Raw genomic sequence first — 21,583 nt, forward strand, 5'->3', positions numbered from 1 at the left:
CATCAGTGTGTGTGTGTGTGTGCCTGTGTATATATAAAGTATAAAGTGGATAAATCAAGGGATAGCCAAGTAATATTTATGATTAGTTTCTAAATACAGTACATGAAATATGTTTGAAGAGCAGAAAACGTGCACAGACTGGGAACAATTGAGGCTTAATATATTATCTTTTTTTAATGTCTTGGCTCCCAGGATTTTTTTTGGTTCGGTCTGAAAAGGGGTCAGTTGACATCACCTACAACTTGCTTTCTGGCTCACCCCTACCACTGTATAGGAATTCACTCCACCGGCCTGTGGCTTTCTGCCCTGCACAATTGCAGCGTCTGCATTTACTTCACCATCAAGCTTCACTGCCATGTTACAGCCCCTAATCTCTCAAATACATTTCTTGCATGTACAGTGGTACCTTTACCTACTTAATTAATTGGTTCGGGAAGTAGTCTCGTAACCTGAAAATTACGTAATTAGAGACATGTTTTCAATGTAAATGCCCTAATTCGTCCAAACACTACTGAAACACCACATTAAATGTTATAATCGAGGAGACCTGTGCTAATGTAGTGAATCGTGTGTGGACTTTAAAAAAAAAAATCTCTTTGCGAGATAAAAACGCGAGGAGACTTGTGCTCATTTGGCGAAGACGTCAAGCCCGCTATAACAACGCCATCGCACCTTTACACGTCGTCATACTGCTATACCCAAACTGAAACATCAACAATTAGCCAATAGGAGAGGAGAATTGCATTACTGAAGCATGACAGGAAAGATTAGGACTAATAGGGCAGCAGGTTCTTATGGCTCAACATTAGAAAGCACGAAGTACATGTATTTTTTACAATACTGTACAGCATTTTTGCCTCATGCTGAAATTTCGTAACGAGGCAATATTTTCCCGTTGAGGCATGTCATAACCTGATATTTCTGTTTATAGAAACGTATGTAAGTAGAAGTATCACTGTATATGTGTTTTTGTTATTTGGCCATTGTCTAGGTGAAACAAATCAAGCTGTGAGTAACAACACAGTATGGCTGGCAGGCAACAGCGTTTCGTGGAGCAGCGGCCGACATTGGATGCATTGTGGTCGGTCCCAATTCTGCCAAGCGTCCGCTGAACTTCTATTGTTATTTTCGGGGGCAACAGCGGAAAAAAATATGACTTCTGTCACCAAAATACATCTTCCATCAGGTTCATATGTGCTTGCTTTTTATTTAGGCCTAATATGGGCTTTGTATAATAATACTGGGATGTCCTTTCTTCAGCGCCAGCCGGCAGTGACAGCGCACAGTCAGCTACAATACTGCCAAAGGCCCGCTAAATTTTGAATGAATTGTACTTTCTGATGCAACTGCTGCCGAAGGCACCGATCCCTTGCTTTTGTGCTTCCTTACTGGCATGCCTATAGATAAGATCTTAGATCTGATGGACCGGGCTTAATTTTCCTCATTTTGAATCCTTAGTAATAAAGAAAATTTGCTAACTATATTTAATAATTCAAAACTGCCGTGGCTTGTCAACCATACTCTATTCTTTGACTCAATCAAATAATATCTACATATACTCATGTTGAAATGCCAGGTTTTGTGATTTAAAAAAAAAAAAAAAAAAAAAAGACTGATCAATTGGCTGTAGTCGAATTCGTTCCCAGTGAGGGTTGGACTCTGCCAAGGCTGCCCTTTGTCTCCGATTCTGTTCCTAATTTTTATGGACAGAATTTCAAGGCGCAGCCCAAGCGTTGAGGGGTTCCGGTTTGGTGACCTCAGAATTGCACCTCTGCTTTTTGCAGATGATGTGGTGCTTTTGGCTTCATCAGGCTATGACCTCCAACTCTCGCTGGAGCAGTTCGCAGCTGAGTGTGAAGCGATTGGGATGAAGATCAGCACCTCCAAATCCGAGACCATGGTCCTCAGTCGGAAAAGGGTGGATGGCCCTCTCCGGATCGGGGATGAGATCCTGCCCCAAGTGGAGGAGTTCAAATACCTTAGGGTCTTGTTCACAAGTGAGGGTAGGAGGGAGCGGGAGATCGACAGGCGGATCGGTGCATAGTCTGCAGGAATGCGGACTCTGCACCGGTCTGTAGTGGTGAAGAAGGAGCTGAGCTGAAAGGCGAAGCTCTTGATTTACCAGTCGATCTACGTTCCTACCCTCACCTATGGTCACGAGCTGTGGGTCGTGACCGACTGAACAAGATCCCAGGTACAAGCGGCCGAAATGAGTTTTCTCCGCAGGGGGTCCGGGCTCTCCCTTAGAGATAGGGTGAGAAGCTCGGTCATCCAGGAGGGACTCGGCGTAGAGCCGCTACTCCTCCTCGTTGAGAGGAACCAGCTGAGGTGGCTCGGGTATCTGGTTAAGATGCCTCCTGGACGCCTCCCTGGAGGGGTGTTCCGGGCATGTCCCATCGGCGGGTGGCCCCGGAGAAGACTCAGGACACGCTGGAGGGACTATGTATCTCGGCTGGCCTGGGAACGCCTTGGGATTCTGCCGGAGGAGCTGGTTGAAGTGGCTGGGGAGAGGGAAGTCTGGGCTTCTCTGTGAAACAAATTTTCACCTCAGCCTTATAAATGTGTACAACCCAAGTCAGGGGGAAAGAATTAAATACTCTTTTGAGAGGATGTGAATGAGTGACTTAGTGTGGTTGCACAAATTTGGCCGCAGCTGTACTCCCAGTTAACAACTATCAATCTCGTGAAATGGGGTTCAGCCACATTTTTTTTTTTTTTTTTTTTAAATTGTGTAAAAGGACAAGTCGGAAAAGGGTAATATCTATATAGTCCTGTGCATTAGATGTACAAATCATTTTTCCAAAAAGTTGGGACACTATACAAAATCTGATTAAGAACTAAAAACAATGATGTGGCAGTTCCAAATTTCAATATGACAATAAGAATGGAACTTAGATGACGGATCAGCAGTTTGAATTGAGAAAATATATAATTTTAAGGCAAAAATATCGTGATATTGAATTTTGTAGCGTCAACATCTCAAAAAAGTTTGGACAGATAGGAATGAAATGCTGCAAAAGTCAATTGCACATACAGTGCCTTGCAAAAGTATTCGGCCCCCTTGAATCTTGCAACCTTTCGCCACATTTCAGGCTTCAAACATAAAGATATAAAATTTTAATTTTTTGTCAAGAATCAACAACAAGTGGGACACAATCGTGAAGTGGAACAACATTTATTGGATAATTTAAACTTTTTTAACAAATAAAAAACTGAAAAGTGGGGCGTGCAATATTATTCGGCCCTTTTACTTTCAGTGCAGCAAACTCACTCCAGAAGTTCAGTGAGGATCTCTGAATGATCCAATGTTGTCCTAAATGACCAATGATGATGAATAGAATCCACCTGTGTGTAATCAAGTCTCCGTATAAATGCACCTGCTCTGTTATAGTCTCAGGGTTCTGTTTAAAGTGCAGAGAGCATTATGAAAACCAAGGAACACACCAGGCATGTCCGAGATACTGTTGTGGAGAAGTTTAAAGCCGGATTTGGATACAAAACGATTTCCCAAGCTTTGAACATCTCAAGGAGCACTGTGCAAGCCATCATATTGAAATGGAAGGAGCATCAGACCACTGCAAATCTACCAAGACCCGGCCGTCCTTCCAAACTTTCTTCTCAAACAAGGAGAAAACTGATCAGAGATGCAGCCAAGAGGCCCATGATCACTCTGGATGAACTGCAGAGATCTACAGCTGAGGTGGGAGAGTCTGTCTATAGGACAACAATCAGTCGTACACTGCACAAATCTGGCCTTTATGGAAGAGTGGCAAGAAGAAAGCCATTTCTCAAAGATATCCATAAAAAGTCTCGTTTAAAGTTTGCCACAAGCCACCTGGGAGACACACCAAACATGTGGAAGAAGGTGCTCTGGTCAGATGAAACCAAAATTGAACTTTTTGGCCACAATGCAAAACGATATGTTTGGCGTAAAAGCAACACAGCTCATCACCCTGAACACACCATCCCCACTGTCAAACATGGTGGAGGCAGCATCATGGTTTGGGCCTGCTTTTCTTCAGCAGGGACAGGGAAGATGGTTAAAATTGACGGGAAGATGGATGCAGCCAAATACAGGAACATTCTGGAAGAAAACCTGTTGGTATCTGCACAAGACCTGAGACTGGGACGGAGATTTATCTTCCAACAGGACAACTATCCAAAACATAAAGCCAAATCTACAATGGAATGGTTAAAAAATAAACGTATCCAGGTGTTAGAATGGCCAAGTCAAAGTCCAGACCTGAATCCAATCGAGAATCTGTGGAAAGAGCTGAAGACTGCTGTTCACAAACACTCTACATCCAACCTCACTGAGCTCGAGCTGTTTTGCAAGGAAGAATGGGCAAGAATGTCAGTCTCTCGATGCGCAAAACGGATAGAAACATACCCCAAGCGACTTGCAGCTGTAATTGGAGCAAAAGGTGGCGCTACAAAGTATTAACGCAAGGGGGCTGAATAATATTGCACGCCCCACTTTTCAGTTTATTTGTTAAAAAAGTTTAAATTATCCAATAAATTTTGTTCCACTTCACGATTGTGTCCCACTTGTTGTTGATTCTTGACAAAAAATTAAAATTTTATATCTTTGTGTTTGAAGCCTGAAATGTGGCGAAAGGTTGCAAGGTTCAAGGGGGCCGAATACTTTTGCAAGGCACTGTACATATAACTAACAGCTTAAAGAACAATTACCACTAATTAGGTCCAACATGATTCAGTATAAAAAAAACTCAGAGTGGCAGTATCTCTCAGAAGCCAAGATGGATAGAGTATAACCAATTGCCCCAATTTTGTGCAGAAAGATAGTGGAGCAATCTCAGGTGTTTTCCAGCGAAAAATTGTGAAGAGTTTGAAGTTATCTACAATGCATAACATCCAAAGGTTCGTGGAATCTGGAACAAGCTCTTTGTGTAAGGGTCAAGGCCTAGAAACCATATTGGATGTCCGTGATCTTGGGACCTCCAAGCTGAAACTGCAGTGCAAAGAAGAAGCCATTTCTAAACAGTGCTCAAAAGTGCAGGTGTTTTCTCTGGGTCAGGGGTCATTTAAAATTTAGTATGGCAAAGTGAAAAAGCTGTGTTGTGGTTCACAAGATTACAAGTTCTATATAGGAAACTCAGATGCCATGTTATTCGGACTAAAGGACAAGGACAACTCAAGTAGTTATCAGCACTCAATTCAGAATCTTCTATCTGTGATAGTATGGGGTTGCATAAGTGATGTGGGAAGGGCACCTTGCACATCTGGAAAGGCATATAAAGGTCATTAGAGGTGCATATAAAGAACAACATATGCTCACATCCTGACATCATCTCGTCCACAGAAGAACTTGCATTTTTCAACATGATAATTCAAGACCCCACACAGCATTAATTACTACTTCCTGATTGTGCAGGAAGAGGATCAGTTTTTAAATGGCTATCCAGACCTTTCACCTATAGAAAACATTTGGCACAATATAAAGAGGAAGGCGCAACAAAGAATATAAAGAATATTTAAGATTTCTAAATTTAAAACTTGTCTCCTCAATCCCCAGACATTAGCAGACTGTTGTAAGAAGAAAGAATCCCTCACATTGATAAAAAATGCCTTCTTCCAACATTCTGGCAGATTTGTTGACACCATGGAATTTAGCATCAACATTTTTCTGATCCTTTTCAAAACTTTTATGGCCAGGTTATCCAGGTGCAACTGAGCCGTTGAGGGGGTCCATTTTGGTGGCCTCAGAATTGCATCCCTGGTCTTTGAAGAAGATGGGACATAGACATCACTATCAGTTGACGGGGTGCGGGGCCGCTCTGTAGGGGGCCGACCTAAAATCAAAACTGACACCTCCCTTAGGCATTTATGAGTCTCCATGAGCAGCGGCATCAAAAAATTCAGTCATTCCCGAATAAACTTTTTTTTTTATATAAGTATAACGGAACTTAAAAAGGCTATAAAATTCTCAGATTTTACTCTGATGCAAAAAAAATCACCACTTGCTGAGATAATTACATGTATTTTCAGGATCAATATCAATATACAGGTATATAACACATAAGTTTTGTGCAATTTTGACATAAGTTTTCAAACTTTTCAACAGCTAATGAATCACTCAATTTTCACATCAAAAACTTAATACTTGAGAAAGGCATGCAGAATCACATGAGTTTCACTCAACAAAAGCAAATTTTGCATTTTTCTATGTACATTCACAATGTATTTAGGTTGAATTCCGATGACACTATTGCCTCAGCATGTCTCCCTGGCTATTTGGCCCTCGTCGTTTTTAGATTGAAATGTTACATAAAGTAAAACACGCAAAAGCCAAATTTAGTTTTTTATGGATGTAGAAAAGTGTAAATTACTAGTTTTTTGCCAAAAAACGGGCAGTTGAAAATTGCCTGATTATTTGAATGTAAAGTAACGCTATTGTGTATGGATACAAAATCCAATATGGTGGCCATCACAAAGAGTTTTTTAATTTGAAAATTCTTGTAAGTAAATGCATATATCCCTGAATTTCTATATGAGTCATGACCGAAAAAACAAGCGGATGAAATGTGGTTCCTCTACATAGTGTCCAGGCTCTCCCTTAGAGGATGAGAATCTCTCTTAGCTGGAACAGTCTCAGAGTAGAACCACTGCTCCTTCGCATCGAGAGAGGCCAGACGAGGTGGCTTGGGCATCTGATTAAGATGTCATTTGGACGCTGGTAAAGAGTTCTGGGCACGTCCTACTGGGAAGAGGCCCCAGGGACACGCTGGCAAGACTGTTCTGACTGTTGGCCTTGGAACTGCTCAGGATCCCCCTGGAAGAGCTGGATGCAGTTAGGGCTTCCTTCCTGAAGCTGCTGCCCCTGTGACACGACCATGGATAAGCGGTAGATGGATGTTTTCCCCTCAAAAATATTTTCTCAGTTTAAACTTTGGACCTGTCACCTATGTTAAATTCTTAATAAAATGTTGAAATATGGAACTTCACATCATTGTATTCAGTTTTGGTCACAATTTGTAGGGTCACCCAACATTTTCGGCATCCGATTTGAACAATTATATAAAGTGAAGAAAATAATCTAGCGGAGAAAACATGGGACAACAATAACTTTGCAAAAGTAATGAACGTCCGGAATTTCAGATAGATACTGTTTAATACGCGTGACAACATCATCCCGTCTTTTACGTCTTGGAGCTGTGGAGAGAGAAGGCCTTAAGAAGAAAAGCATTCAAGATTGGCTCTATTTGTTAAATTAATTTGTGGAAAATGCTTTATGGTGTAATGAAATCCTACAAATATTTAAAAAAAAATCTTTTTACTTCACGTCTCAAGAGATTTCATAACTTTTAATAGAATTGTACAGGTTATATCGAGAACAGTCATGTTAGCAATTTTTTTCATATTATTCTTGGGTTTATCAAAAATATTCATTGAGCAGTCATTTTTTAATTCACTGATCTTCCATGCCACTTATCCTCATTAGGGTAACTGGGGTGCTGAAGCCTAACCAGACAACAGTAGGCAGGGCACAATAAGACAATCAACCAATCATGTACACACTTAAATACATTTGGAGTTCTCAATCAGCCAACAACGCATGCTTTGGAATGTGGGAGGAAACAGGAGTACCAGGAGAAAACCAACTTAACTGCATGGTAGGCTGATTGAAAACTCCAAATGAATGAATGAATATATAATACAGTGGGGTTTTTTTCCCCGAGTTTTAAAGAGCAATCGTGACCATTAGGTTTCGCAACATACTTATGCTCCCAAATATTATTATGTCAGTTATGATGTTGAGATGCATGAAAAGAATGTAAAGCCTTTATTATAAACATGAGCCATTGATGGAACTAACAGTCTGCCTGAAGAGCAGTCGGTAAATTGAGAAAGCCTTGAGCCCTCGCTACTCGTCAGTTACTGTGAGGGTTCGGACCTGGTTTGTCAAATTAGTGAGCCTCTGTTTGAGCTTGCGCTGGGATGATTCATGATGTTCTGTCAACTTCTTCAGTTTGGTCGTCATGACCTCCAGGCTGGCCTCGACTGCATTCACTTTTGCCTCAAAGTCTTTGGCGTCTGTTGCTGTGACAAGTGACTCATCAATGAGGTTGTCCTTCATCAGGATTGCGCGGCCCTTCTCCTCCAGTGCATTCTTAGCATCAGGGTACTCCGTGAGCGCCTCCATTAGGTCATCCTTGGATAAGGCAAACAGGTCGGAGTAGCCCACGCTTCGGATGTTGGCTGTTCTTCGATTCCCCGCCTTACTCCCCTTGATGCCTAAAATACTAATTTCACCAAAATAGGCTCCATCACTGAGGACCACGAACTGGGTGACCCCGTCATCTGCCACGACGGCTAACTTCCCTTCTTTGATGATGTACATTTCTCTCCCAATGTCGCCCTTCTTGCAGATATAGTCACCGGGACTAAAGACTTGGGGTTGAAGTTTGAGGACCAGCTCCACAAGCAAACCCGCTTCACAGTCTTGAAAAATTCGCACTTTCCTCAAAGTTTCCAGATGAACATTGATGGCGATCTCAGCCTTGAGCTTATCTGGAAGGTTCTTGAGCACCTGTTTTTCATCACACGTTTTCTCCTCCGTCCACAGGTAATCAAACCATTTGACCACTCGGGCTTCAAGATCTTTGGTCACCTTCCGGAACTGCATGTACTGCTTAATTGAATCAATTTTGGCTTGGAACTCTACTCGAGCAGCACTCATGTTGGATATCATGGCACCGACATTGCCTACAATTGTAGCAAAGATCAAGACCCCGGTGAGAAAGTCGGCCACTACAAAGAAATACTCAATATCACGAACTGGGGGCGGTGTCTCGCCAATAGTGGTCAAGGTCAGTGTGGACCAGTAGAAGCAGTAAATGTACTGCCGGGTAAGCTGTTGAAATTCAGCATTCCTTGTTGCTGGATAAACCCACGTGTCTGAACCGAAGCCCAGAATCTTGGAGATGGCAAAATAGATGCAAGCATTCCAATGGATAATGATGATGATGTAAAGTACAAGATTACCAATCCGAAAAATGTTTGGGAAATTGGTACGAGTCTCGGTTCGGTCGAAGAATTCAAAGAGTCGAGCCAACCTGAAGAGACGATTGAACCTCCACTCGGGATTATTCAGTCCAATTTTGATGAATACAATATCGGTGGGAATCATGGATATGATGTCTAGTTGAAATTGCCTTGTTTTCATGTACTTTTCCCTTAAAACCTTCTCCTCTCGTATGAGCAGTCCTTGCTCCAAGAAACCTATGGAGGAGAACAGGATTATTGTTTTTTTGTTTTTTTTTCTTACTAAACTATGCTTGAAAAAGGCCACAGACCTGTTCTAGCTCTTACAAATGTGTCCAAGAGGTAGAGCGCGTCTGAACTGTAGTCCAACACAGTCCACAATATTGTGTTGTTATTCTGCAGCTCATTGAAGCAAGCTCTGCAATACACCGTCAACATTCGCATTCACCTCCAATTGTACTGAACAAAAAATGTATGTAGAAAGCAAAAGTGTCCAGACCTGGCCACCAGCAACATCAGATTGTAGAAGACAGGAATGGATATGACACATAACCAGAAGTAGTAGATATCTGTGGCTGGGTCCATGATCCAGACTTCCTTTCTAACAACGCAACACATTTAATCACAGTCACACATCTGATTTGAATTTTCTATCACCACCTTGGACGTTATGTTTGATTTAAATAACAAAAACTGTCTCGAGTTGTTTAATGCAAAACAGAACCTACAGCCCATCGAGCCTATACTATACTGTATATCATCAATACAGTGGCTACAATTGCAGTATGGCGCGTGACTAAAGACAGCAAGAGTCAGACATCCTTGCTAGAGGAAGTGCTACTGCTGAGGACGCAGCATTAGCGATGAAAATGGTGAGTACCCAAGCGGCACTTTCAATCAAGTACTTGAATATGAGCGAAATAAAATGGTAAACTGTACAAAATGATGGTTATTAGAGGTGCTATAAAATAGTGACAATGTCAAAAAATGTAAATGACTGCACTTATGTAGTTTTACATGAAGAAAACAAATTTGGGAATCAAATTTTTTTTTTGGTGGTGTGTGTTTGTTTTTACCATTTCAGTTTTTCGCACAGCACAGAATCTACACTTCACAACTGCCTCAGTGAAATGAAATCCTAGATGCAAGCAAACTATCTTCAACTTAACAGTAACAAATCGGACATAAACATCATCGACCCTGCAGCTCGCATCAAAGACAGTCAATTTTCCCTCACCATCAATGACTGCACCCTGCCTCTCTCAACACATTACCGCAACCTAGGTATCATTTTCAACAAAAAACTAAGATTCCACCAGCACATCAACTACATCACCAGAACTGCCTTCTTCCACCTCAAGAACATAGCCGGTCTTCGCCCCTCCCTCACCTTCTCTGCTGCTGAAACCTTCATCCATCATTTTATCACCTCCAGACTTGATTACTGTAACAGCATTCTTTTCGGTTCTCCATTCGAACTCCTCAATTACCTACTCCAAAACTCTGCTGCACGCCTTCTCACCCGTACCCCTTGTAGGAATCACATTACCACCACAGCACTCCACAAACTGCACTGGCTTCTTATTTCACACAGGATACAGTTTAAAATCATCCTCATACATACAAAGCACTCAATAGACCCCAATCACATGACGTCTCAACTCCGCCCCCTGCCTGGAGCCGCCATATTGTCTGTCAGCTCGTCGTGTATACACATTACCGCTACGTACATGCCTCCTATTGCGGCGTGTTTTTCTGCTCGTTCACATTAATAATCAAAATGGTGAAGGTGTGTGTGGCGGTTGGACTTGAAGTTCTACCGTATTCTGAGAGACCCGAAGAGGAGAGCGAGATGGACTGCTGCAATTCGACGAGAAAACTGGGCACCAAACGATCACCACAGACTATGTAATAGTCATTTCATACCTGGTAAGATGCATTTGATATATATTTAGAGGGCTTTGGGCTGACAACCACAATTAAGAGCATTGCGAGGCTAATCGCCGACAACATACAGTTTCAAATTCAAGATGTTTGTTTCTTCCGCCATCATTATTTTTGAATAATATTTAGCTGGTACCAAGTGAAAGAAGCTGGCCTCGTCTATGGGTCATCAGTTAAACGGGTGTCCAAACTTTTTGCACAGGGGGCCAGATTTGGTGTGGTAAAAATGTGGGGGGCTACCTTGGCTGATTTACGTAGAACAATATATTTAAACAAATTTTAGCAAGCTCTTCTGTGTGTCACATTTGCTTTATTATTATTATTTTTTAAATTCATAATTTCAACAATCTTGCCTTTGTGGCGTTCCCTTTCGACACTTGGGCTCTTGCGAAATACTGCTGCTGTGAAATTAAACTAGCTTCAAGTTGCTTTAATTTCTCGCTGCGTATCTTCCCTGCAATGTTGTCGTACATGTCAGCGTGTCTTGTTTGGTAATATCGCGTCATATTGAACTCTTTGATAACAGCGACTGTCTCTTTGCAAATGAGGCAGACACAGTTGTTGCGTATTTTATTGAAGAAATAGTCCAATATCCACCTATCCTTGAAGCGTCGGCCATCACAGTCAACTTTTTTTTTTAAATTGCTTGTCGGCATTTTAGAAAATTGGAAGTAAAGGGTCACACGGGGCAATGTTGCTTAGAGTGCTGCTCTTAAAGTTTTTCAAAGTTTCGTGAGAATAGGCTGAGTTTCTGTGAACAAGATACTTGTAGATATCAGGGTAGCAGATGTCAGGCAGAGATGGCGAAGACAGCGGGTCGAAAAATATCGATTTAGGCATCAAATATGGATCTGGCGAATGGATCGACCGAAGCTTTTCCACATAACGTCTTTTGTGAAACGCATTCAATGAGTTTACAGCGTCTGAAAGCACCGGGGCTTCCATGAATTTCACTATAAGTTGCACGATAAATGAGACCATTGAGAATACGGACACACAATGACGGACGATATGGCAGCACAATACAGCGACACGTCATTGTGTGACGTTGGTGATTGGGGTCTATAACCTGGCCCCTCACTACCTCACAGACGTTCTCTGTCCCCACACCCCCTCCAGTTACCTCCACTCATCTAATGGAAACATTCTCGCACTGCCCCAACAAATAACACACCGAACTTGGGGGGACAGAACCTTCTCCATTGCTGCCCCCTCTCTTTAGAACTCACTCCCTAAACCCATCCGTACCTGTTGAGACCTTCCTACATTAAAAAAAAATGTTTAAAACTCACCTTTTTAAACTAGCTTTTAATTTATAATTCTCTTCTTTATTGTTTTGTTCTGCTCATGTTGTTTGCTGCTTTTCTGTGTTTCAACTGTGACGCGTCTTTGAGCATTGGTAAAAGCGCTCTATATATAAAATGTATTATTTAGGGCTGTGAAAATTATCACGTAAAGGGGCGGTAATAATTTTTTAATAATTAATCACGTTAAAATATTTGACGCATTTAACACACATGCCCCGCTCAAACAGATTAAAATGACAGCACAGTGTCAAGTCCATTTGTTACTTGTTTTTTTGGTGTTTTGTCGCCCTCTGCTGGCGCTTGGGTGCAACTGATTTTATGGGTTTCAGCACCACATGAGTATTGTGTAATTATTGACATCAAGCTACTAGTTTATTTTTTGTTTGAAAATTTTACAAATTTTATTAAAACGAAAAAATTAAGGGGGGGTTTAATATAAAATTTCTATAACTTGTACTAACATTTATCTTTTAAGAACTACAAGTCTTTCTATCCATGGATCGCTTTAACAGAATGTTAATAATGTTAATGCCATCTTGTTGATTTATTGTTATAATAAACAAATACAGAACTTATGTACAGTATGTTGAATTATACATCCGTCTTGTGTCTTATCTTTCCATCCCAACTATAATTTACAGAAAAATATGGCATATTTTATTGATGGTTTGAATTGCGATTAATTACGATTAATTAATTTTTAAGCTGTGATTAACTCGATTAAAAATTTTAATCGTTTGACAGCCCTAGTATTATTATTATTTATTGTTAAAACAGTGGATCAGGGAACACCCACTATTTTACAGCAATTCTGGTTGTGATGATTATGTCTAGTGTTCTAGTGCTGAACTACATTTTACATATTGATAGTAGAGAGTAGGGTGTCCGTCAGGTCAAAATGGAGGACATATTTAAAACAAAAAATAAAACAAAACAAAACAAAAACATTAGATTGTTAGTGTATTTTCATCAACAATAAAGTTTTGCACGGTTTATAGATCATATTTGTGTAACTAAATAGTAAAAAAAATATTAAAGGTCTTTAATAACTTTAATAACTTTAACTTTTAATAACTTTTTCTGACTATTTAGTTTACAGTACGGTGTTTTCAAATGGCAACGTGCCCAAGAACAAATTTTATTTTGAAATGTTGTGTGTTCTGCCAAAATATGCTACACGGCGAAACGTTCTGCGTCCAGTGCACTTGGGCACACATGCGCACACCAGTTAAAAGCATTTAAAAGCCGTTAAAGTATGTATTATTTTCATATTTATTGAGTCATTTTTTTCTTTTTTTTTACCCGTTTTCCTCTGATGGCTTTTAAGCTTTGTGTTTTCTTGTGGTAGCTTTAAAGCAGAGTGTTTATATGTTGACTAAATTAGTCACGTAATGTATTTAAACCACCCTTATTTGATATTATTACATTTAAGTTTTCTTTAGGCATTTTCAGTATGTTCTTCCTGTATGCATCTAAAGAAAACAACCTGAAAGCGCACTGTAGTACTTAGCAGTGGTGGATGAAATACTCACTTTTCTTTCACTGAAGTAAAAGTACAGATACAGGTGCAAAAAAATACATACGGTACGTAAAACTACAAGTATCTAAGAAAAAAATACTCAAGCTTTAAAATTGTCTTTACAAGTGAAGAGTAAAAGTATTTTCACTGTATATATATATATATATATATATATATATATATATATATATATATATATATATATATATATATATATATATATATATATATACAGTGCTGCTCAAAAGTTTGTGAACCCCCTCAACATTTTGGAATTTTCTATTATTTCAACCTGATTTCCTAATCAATCAATTCAGTATTTTTTTTTTGTTTTTTTTAACAGTTGTGTTGTCGAGACTAAATTAAAAAGAGTTTTCATCAACTGATGTAGGTGCAAAATTGAACTGTTTGGTCACAACCAAAACCGCCATGTCTGGCGAAAAGTCAACACTGCATACCACCAAAAGAACCTTCTCCCAACAGTGAAGCATGGAGGTGGGAATGTCAAGATCTGGGCTTGCTTTTCATCCTCAGGACCTGGACAACTCCACATAGTCCAGGGAATCATGAATTCTGAGGAATATTGTCAAATCCTAGAACATAACCTGACGCCATCTGTTTTGAAGTTAAAGCTTGGCAGAAGGTGGATCATGCAACATGATAATGATCCAAAGCATTCCAGCAATACAACCAAGGAATGGCTGAAAAAGAAGAAGATTCGTGTTCTGGACTGGCCCAGTCAAAGTCCTGACCTAAATCCCATTGAAATGCTGTGGCGGGACCTGAAGCGAGCAGTTCATGCCAGACGCCCATCAAACCTCTCTCAACTGACTGCGTTCTGCAAGGAAGAATGGGCAAAAATCCCCCAAAGTAGATGTGAGAGGCTGATTAGTCACTACAGAAACCGTTTGGTTGAGGTAATCTCTGCAAAAGGAGGTGCAATATCCTATTAACTGAAGGGGTTCACATACTTTTGCACACATGATATCTGAGTTTTTCTTAAATCAACCACTTTTGTTAAATAAAGAATGACAATATAACTATTTCTTTTGTTTCAGTCCATTATTTGGAATGTCAGTATTGTGGATTTGGGTATAACTTAACATTTAATAAGGTTATTTTAGTTTTTTTTACAAAAAATCTGACCATCGCTGTGGGGTTCACAAACTTTCGAGCAGCACTGTATATATATATGTATGTTTAGTTAGTTACTGTATACAGGCACTGTATACAGTGATAACTGATAGAAACTGATAGAAACATACCCCAAGTGACTTGCAGCTGTAATTGGAGCAAAAGGTGGCGCTACAAAGTATTAACGCAAGGGGGCCGAATAATATTGCACGCCCCACTTTTCAGTTTTTTATTTGTTAAAAAATTTTAAATTATCCAATAAATGTTGTTCCACTTCACGATTGTGTCCCACTTGTTGTTGATTCTTGACAAAAAATTAAAATTTTATATCTTTATGTTTGAAGCCTGAAATGTGGCAAAAGGTTGCAAGGTTCAAGGGGGCCGAATACTTTTGCAAGGCACTGTAGTTTTATTTAAAACTGTGCAGAATGAAAAAAAACAAGCAATAAAATTGACTGCACTGTAAACAGAAGATTAACAAGCTCAAAAACTCCAAAACTTGCATGCATATCAGGTGCATACCGCTATTACTCAGGAGTGATTACCTGCCAATCTTGCTTGTACTTGTGTTGTTCTCTGTTGTGCTCAGTTACAGTACACTGTAGTTGCACGGGATTGATCGATTGCGCTGGAGGCATGAAAACGAAACTATCACAATGAAACTATTCACAATGAGAAAAAAGAAAACAAAAGTACCGTGTAACTCAGACGACAATTTGAAAAGTAGTGAAGTAAAAAGTACAAATGCGTGCTGTAAAATGTAGTGAAGTCAAACTAAAAAGTACCACTTCATATTTGTACTCAAGTGAAGTACAGATACACAAAAATGTACTTCAGTACAGTAATGAAGTACTTTTATTTCATTACATTCCACCACTGGTACTTAGGGTGTCAAATTCACCATTGGTAGATGTTTCGACGGTTTAGGATATTTTGGCAGAACAACGAATTAACAAGGAATATACGTAATAAACAAAACTCTTAAGAACTAGAGTTGTTTGTTTAAAAACAATGTGAGTATGGAACTGCTCAAAACAAGTGAACCCTTTATAAGAAGAGCAACTTTAAGTTCAGCTGCAGTTATTTTGTTATCCAGAGGGGATGAGGATTCTCGAAAAAAGGTTTTCGATATCAACGCACCTGCTGCTCGCCTCATTCTTTTATGTTTCGTGCTCTCCGCGTAAGGTTCTACGGCTGCTCTGCGCCTGCTGCTCACGTCCACGTAACATCTGCAAAGCGTGCAGAAACCGTGGAACGAGTCTCGACTGCTTTTGGCGAGGAAAAGGTGCCCTTTTGTCCATTCACTGTTAAAACGTGTCCGCCATTTTGGGCATTTTTGCTAACACTGTTGAAAATCTCGTCGAGGATATGATGTCGTTAGATTGTCACACTGAAGCTTTGTTTACAGTATATTGAACTGATGATATAGGATGTTTTTAACGGAAGCCACTCTTGGCCAATCACAGAGCAGTTGTGACAACTGTGGGGCTGAGTTGCGTCACATGAAATGAGCCGAGGCCAATTTTCTTTAAAAGTAGGACAAATAGTGTCCGGCTAATGGGTGTGCCGAACGCCATACCCATCACTGAAAAGGCTGAGTGTCCATCCTAAAACCGGACTGTTGGTCACCCTGGTAAAAAGGTTATGGATAGCATGCTGGCAGATTGCAAAAATCTGCAGCTCATTCTTAGTTTATTATCATGTTTTTGGTGATTTCTTGCTGGGTGGGGTCAAGGAAGCTGAAAAAGGAAGAAGAATTAGGATTTAATATTATTAAGCATTTTCTGTCCCTTTTTTAGATGGATTTGAGTCCAAAATATGGTCTGCTATCATTTTAAAGTTACTTGCAGTTGTATTTCATAGCACCTTTAAGGTTTTGAGTTTTATATAAACTACTGTAAAAATGTTTTGGGAATAATCTGTAGTTACTAGATAATAAGCGTCTGGACAAATTTAGACAGCTGTCTCAGGAAATATGATTATTATCTCAAATTCAGGCTTTTTATTGGATATATTAATATATTTGATTTTTGGTGAAGCGTATTTTGAATGCATGAAGATTAACCCTCGGATTGTGTTGGGGTCAGAATTGACCGGTTTTCACATTTTCGTACGCAAAAATCAATGGTACTTTTGACATACCCAAACATGAAAATGTGTCAGTCTTGACCCGAAAACAATATACTACAAAGATTTTGTATTTTCATTCATTCATTCATTTTCCATGCCGCTTATTCCTCACGAGGGTCGCGGAGGTGCTGGAGCCTATCCCAGCTAACTTCGGGCAGTAGGCAGGGGACACCCTGAATTGGTTGCCAGCCAATCGCAGGGCACAAGGAGACACACAACCATTCACCTATGGACAATTTAGAGTGTTCAATCAGCCTACCATGCATGTTTTTGGGATGTGGGAGGAAACCCACGCAGGCACGGGGAGAACATGCAAACTCCACACAGGAAGGCCGAAGCCCGGGATTGAACCCTTGATCTCAGAACTATGAGGCAGACGTGCTAACCACTCAGCCACCGTGCCGCCTTGTATTTTCAGACCAAGTTAATTTACAGATGAAATTTGATAGACTAGCAAAAATAGGGTCTGATTTCTAACACAAGACAAGAGTTAAGACAAATTGTAGGGGCTTCTTTTTTGAGGAAATTAGTAAAATCTGGCAGAATATTTAATGTTCTGATGTCGAGAACAAATGTGTGACCTACGGTTCTTCCTTTTTGTCATCTTTCTTGTCGTCTTTTTTAGGTTCTGCCTTCTTGTCATCTTTCTTGTCATCTTTCTTTTCATCCTTCTTGTCGTCTTTCTTGTCATCTTTCTTAGGTTCTGCCTTCTTCTCATCTTTTTTGTCATCTTTTTTGCTGAGGAACAAAATAGTTGTTAATTCGCTGCACAGATCATTGTAGTTTTACAATAGCACAAGTGCCCTGAAGGGGGCACTGTCACAGCATAATTACACTGGAAAACTCGTGAGGGATTACGTTCATGTCACAATTAATCAGTGTTATTTTACCCATCATTGTTGTTGCAGTTGTTGATGTTCTGTTCAGCCAAAGGCCACCTAAAATGAATATTAGGACAACATATTCCATTATTTCTGGACATTTTTGTTACAGAGTTTGAAATGCACATGCTATTTCCCATTCTGATATTCCTCTCAGTATTTATTAATTTGATCCTTCCATTATATGAACATTAGGTATGTTATTAAATACAGAACTGAAATATAAATTGCTTCAAAATACACAATACATAATAAAAACGTATCATGAATCGGTTCTAACCTGTTAACATGAACAGCAAAGCTTTTTTGCGACGTGTTTTCTTCTATCTGAAAAATATCTACAGTATTGTACTGGTCCTGCAATTTATGATTAATTTGATGATTGAATACTGTTTTGTAGCATGTTTTCCCCCAAATAATTAATGAGTCCTATAAAACAAAGAAAATTCAATGCTTTGTTATTATACAGACAATACAAAATCATAGTTATTACAAATCAATAAGTCTATTCTTGTTATAAATAATGATTCACTGGCTGGTTTGTTTAATAACATGTCAGAAAATGGGAAAAAAGCTGATCCTTGTTTAAAGAACCTATTTTGACAAAACATGAAAACTGAGTAATTTCTTGGAAGACTAAAGAAACCTACACTACACTACACTTGAGAGGCAGAAATTCTGATGATTAAGGAAGCTTTAAAGTGCGTATGACACCAAAAAACATTTTTATTTCATATTTTATGCGGTGTTTTATGCACCTGAATGAAATGGACCGCTTGGATGTGTGTGGAAGCGATTGTTTTATATATTCAATTTTTGAATCCCACGCTATGAAAATGAGTGACTTCCGGCTTCAGTCTCAGGACAGCATCTCAAAATACAGCATTGCTTTATAGCATGCAGATGGACTGGGGATTCAGTTGATTTTGCGGATTAATTCATTTATTTTTCGCATCACACCAGCTAAACGGCTGCAGAAAATTGTTGTTGCAACAGGAAGAGCTGTGTGAGCCTTTTTGGGTTTCAAAAGTTTCCCATTCACTGCGGATATTGGCTAAAACAAGCCCTACTAATGTGGGACCATTGGACTTATGAGGAAGTGAGTAAGCATCGTATTTTGTATAATGTCAAATACTGGGATCATTGCACACGTTTTAATACGGAGGTGTCTTGCATTTTGTGGCTGACTGTTCACCGAGAAGGCCACTTGGCTGACGACCGGCGGCTTGTTTGCACCCCCCCCTATACTTGGCTTATTGTTCTGTCAAATTTACAACACCATCAGAAATTGCAACTATGTGTTAAAAATGGCTGCGAATACAGCGATTACAAAGTAAACACTACAAACTTTCTCTAAATAAAGGACTATTTACTTACGTCTGATTATGGACGGACATGTAGAAAAGTTCTCCTCAGACACATGCCATGTTTGCTGCACAACAACTGCACACCGCCCTCTAACTGTTTACGTCCTCGCCATGTAGCAAAGTGTTATTTTATGCCATATTCGTGTTGACTCCTCCGACGTCGGCCGGTTTGTCCGGTGGTACTCTCCAGCTGCTTCCCCGGCGAGCTCTACTGTCCGCAGCAGGGGAAGGAGCTGTATCTTGCTTGCCGCCGGACAGGTTGACGATTGGCAAAGACAACAGACAACTCCGCCACCGTGTGACATGCTCCGGGCTAGTTTTGTGTGATTTTTCGCTTTGAAAATGCGAAAATAAGACTTTGAGATGTTACTCGGGTCGGGTTAGCATGTCAGCTAGCTGTCACGCCTCGTGATTTGTTTACATTCTCCGAAGTCGGGGCAGGGAAATGACAAGATGCCGGACTAACTACGGTGGCATAAAATATCTTTCGGGAGGTGTGACAGTATAGATGAAGTCGAAAGTTTTGACAATTATGGAGTAATTTTGCCATGTCGTACTGAATTAATGCATTTTTATTATTTCATATTCCATTTAGCACAAGACTGTTATTTGTCATGACCATACCATTTATTTATCAATAGTGTACCGCACGCAGGCTATTTTTAGACCGTGACGTCGCATCGTTAAGCGGAAGTAGGACATTATATACACGCCCTCGCATGCAAAGCATTATTTTTCAGCCTTCTTTCTCTGGTAATCTTTCAAAAACTGACATGCCGATTGTTCACTGCTACTATGGAACTTGTAGAAATGACTCTCGACATTACGACATATAAAGGATGTTTTCTTCATACACTTCCAGAACCAAAAACTCGGAGGAAAAAATGTGAAGACTGCAGCTACTATGCTACTATGGCGCGGACGTCTAAAAGACCAGTTTAACGCCAGCAAAGTGAAGCCGTTCACATTTCATATGCAGTACACATTTTTGTTTGGGCCAAGAGGTAAGCCATTTTGATATTTTGACTTATTTTTTTAGCGTGGCGTTTTGTCGTGCTGCTTCTGTCTGACAATGAATGACCTGAAAAAAAAATTGAAGTGGTATCTGACTGCCACCGTTGTTACCTTTTCTGTTGTAAAGAAACAACTTTAGTAAGGGGAAAGTGTAAATAAATTAATAGAATTAAGATTTGTTATTAATGAAAAAATGGAGTGTTCGTTGGCTGTCAACGAGTAGCATTTACGATCGCTACACAAAACAGCAATGTCCCCCAAAAGAACAGTCAGAGACGTAAGACAACCAGAGGATATAATGTATAAGAAAGATGGGGCTTATGGTGGTAAAGGATAGATTGTTGGAACAGGAGAATGTCATTTTCAGTGGCGTAAAAAAAAGGTATCGATAAAAAAAAAGCTAAGGGTAAGCTTAGGTCGGCTCGTTTTTTTCAGCCGTCGACACTCAAGCCATCTCTTTAACTGTACATTTGCATGTTCTTCCACATCTTTACCAGTGAATTTGGCACCAGGGACATCATTTTCGGACAGAATTGGTAGGTGTAGCTCTGTAAACATCTCCTTCGTACACTATTCCCATTCATTTCCTATTAGGGACAAACAAGAGCTTGTCCACCCTTAGCCAACAGCAGAGCCACACAAGCTAATGTTATAAATATTAACCCTTTAACACCGAACGTGTCGGATGCGACACGTTTACGCATATCATCTTTGAAGCCTCGTAACGCTGTAATTACGTCACCCACGTGCCCCTGGTTGCTCTCGTTAGTGTTGTATCGGTCGCGAACGATTCGTTCTTTTTGAACGAATTGTTTGGGTGAACGAGACCGAACTAATCACCATCTGCACTGATTTGTTCTATGAAGTTGGGGCTTGTTCGCTGCGTGGGGGGGCGTTGAGCAAGCGGCAGCGTCTTCTGACATCGCACACGACCAAGCAGATGCCAGCCTCATCGCGGGCAGGGGAGGGAGCGGAAACAGAATCAGGGCGTCTGTCACTCACTTCCACGTGTAGCCAATAAGCAGCCAGCGTGCAGGCAGGGGGGCAGGACTGAGTTATGTCACTTCCCGTTCGGTGACTCGGTCCTCCGGTTCCTGACCTAGCTTGCTGCTAACTTGACTTTCCAGTAATGCGGTGAACGAGTCAAAAAATGAAAGGAAATCACTTTGTCACATATTTGTTAATGTGGAGCCTATCAAATGCTGCTCAAACAGACAAAAACACCACACAAATCTAGCGAGCATGGTTTAGTGTACTACTTTTCTCAACAGACTCGGGACT

General features: G+C 40.2%; 1 protein-coding gene across 2 annotated transcripts in view; it reads right to left on the reverse strand.

The window, feature by feature from the left end:
- Window positions 1–4,652: 4,652 nt before the first annotated feature.
- LOC130904655 (cyclic nucleotide-gated cation channel alpha-3-like) overlaps window positions 4,653–21,583 on the reverse strand; it is a 28,225-nt gene continuing 11,294 nt past the window's right edge. Inside the window, exons 5-9 of one of the 2 annotated variants that reach the window (XM_057817571.1) lie at window positions 17,931–17,978; window positions 17,626–17,778; window positions 9,506–9,607; window positions 9,318–9,424; window positions 4,655–9,243 (exon numbers count right to left, since the gene is read on the reverse strand). In XM_057817571.1, coding sequence (XP_057673554.1) covers window positions 7,886–9,243; window positions 9,318–9,424; window positions 9,506–9,607; window positions 17,626–17,778; window positions 17,931–17,978 — 1,768 coding nt within the window. In that variant the 3' untranslated portion in view covers window positions 4,655–7,885. Of the gene's footprint in view, window positions 9,244–9,317; window positions 9,425–9,505; window positions 9,608–15,455; window positions 15,551–17,625; window positions 17,779–17,930; window positions 17,979–21,583 lie in introns of those variants that run through there. The other variant, XM_057817580.1, reaches the window with a different exon arrangement.

The sequence above is a fragment of the Corythoichthys intestinalis genome, chromosome 2, assembly GCF_030265065.1.
Source record: "Corythoichthys intestinalis isolate RoL2023-P3 chromosome 2, ASM3026506v1, whole genome shotgun sequence".
Classification (NCBI taxonomy): domain Eukaryota; kingdom Metazoa; phylum Chordata; class Actinopteri; order Syngnathiformes; family Syngnathidae; genus Corythoichthys; species Corythoichthys intestinalis.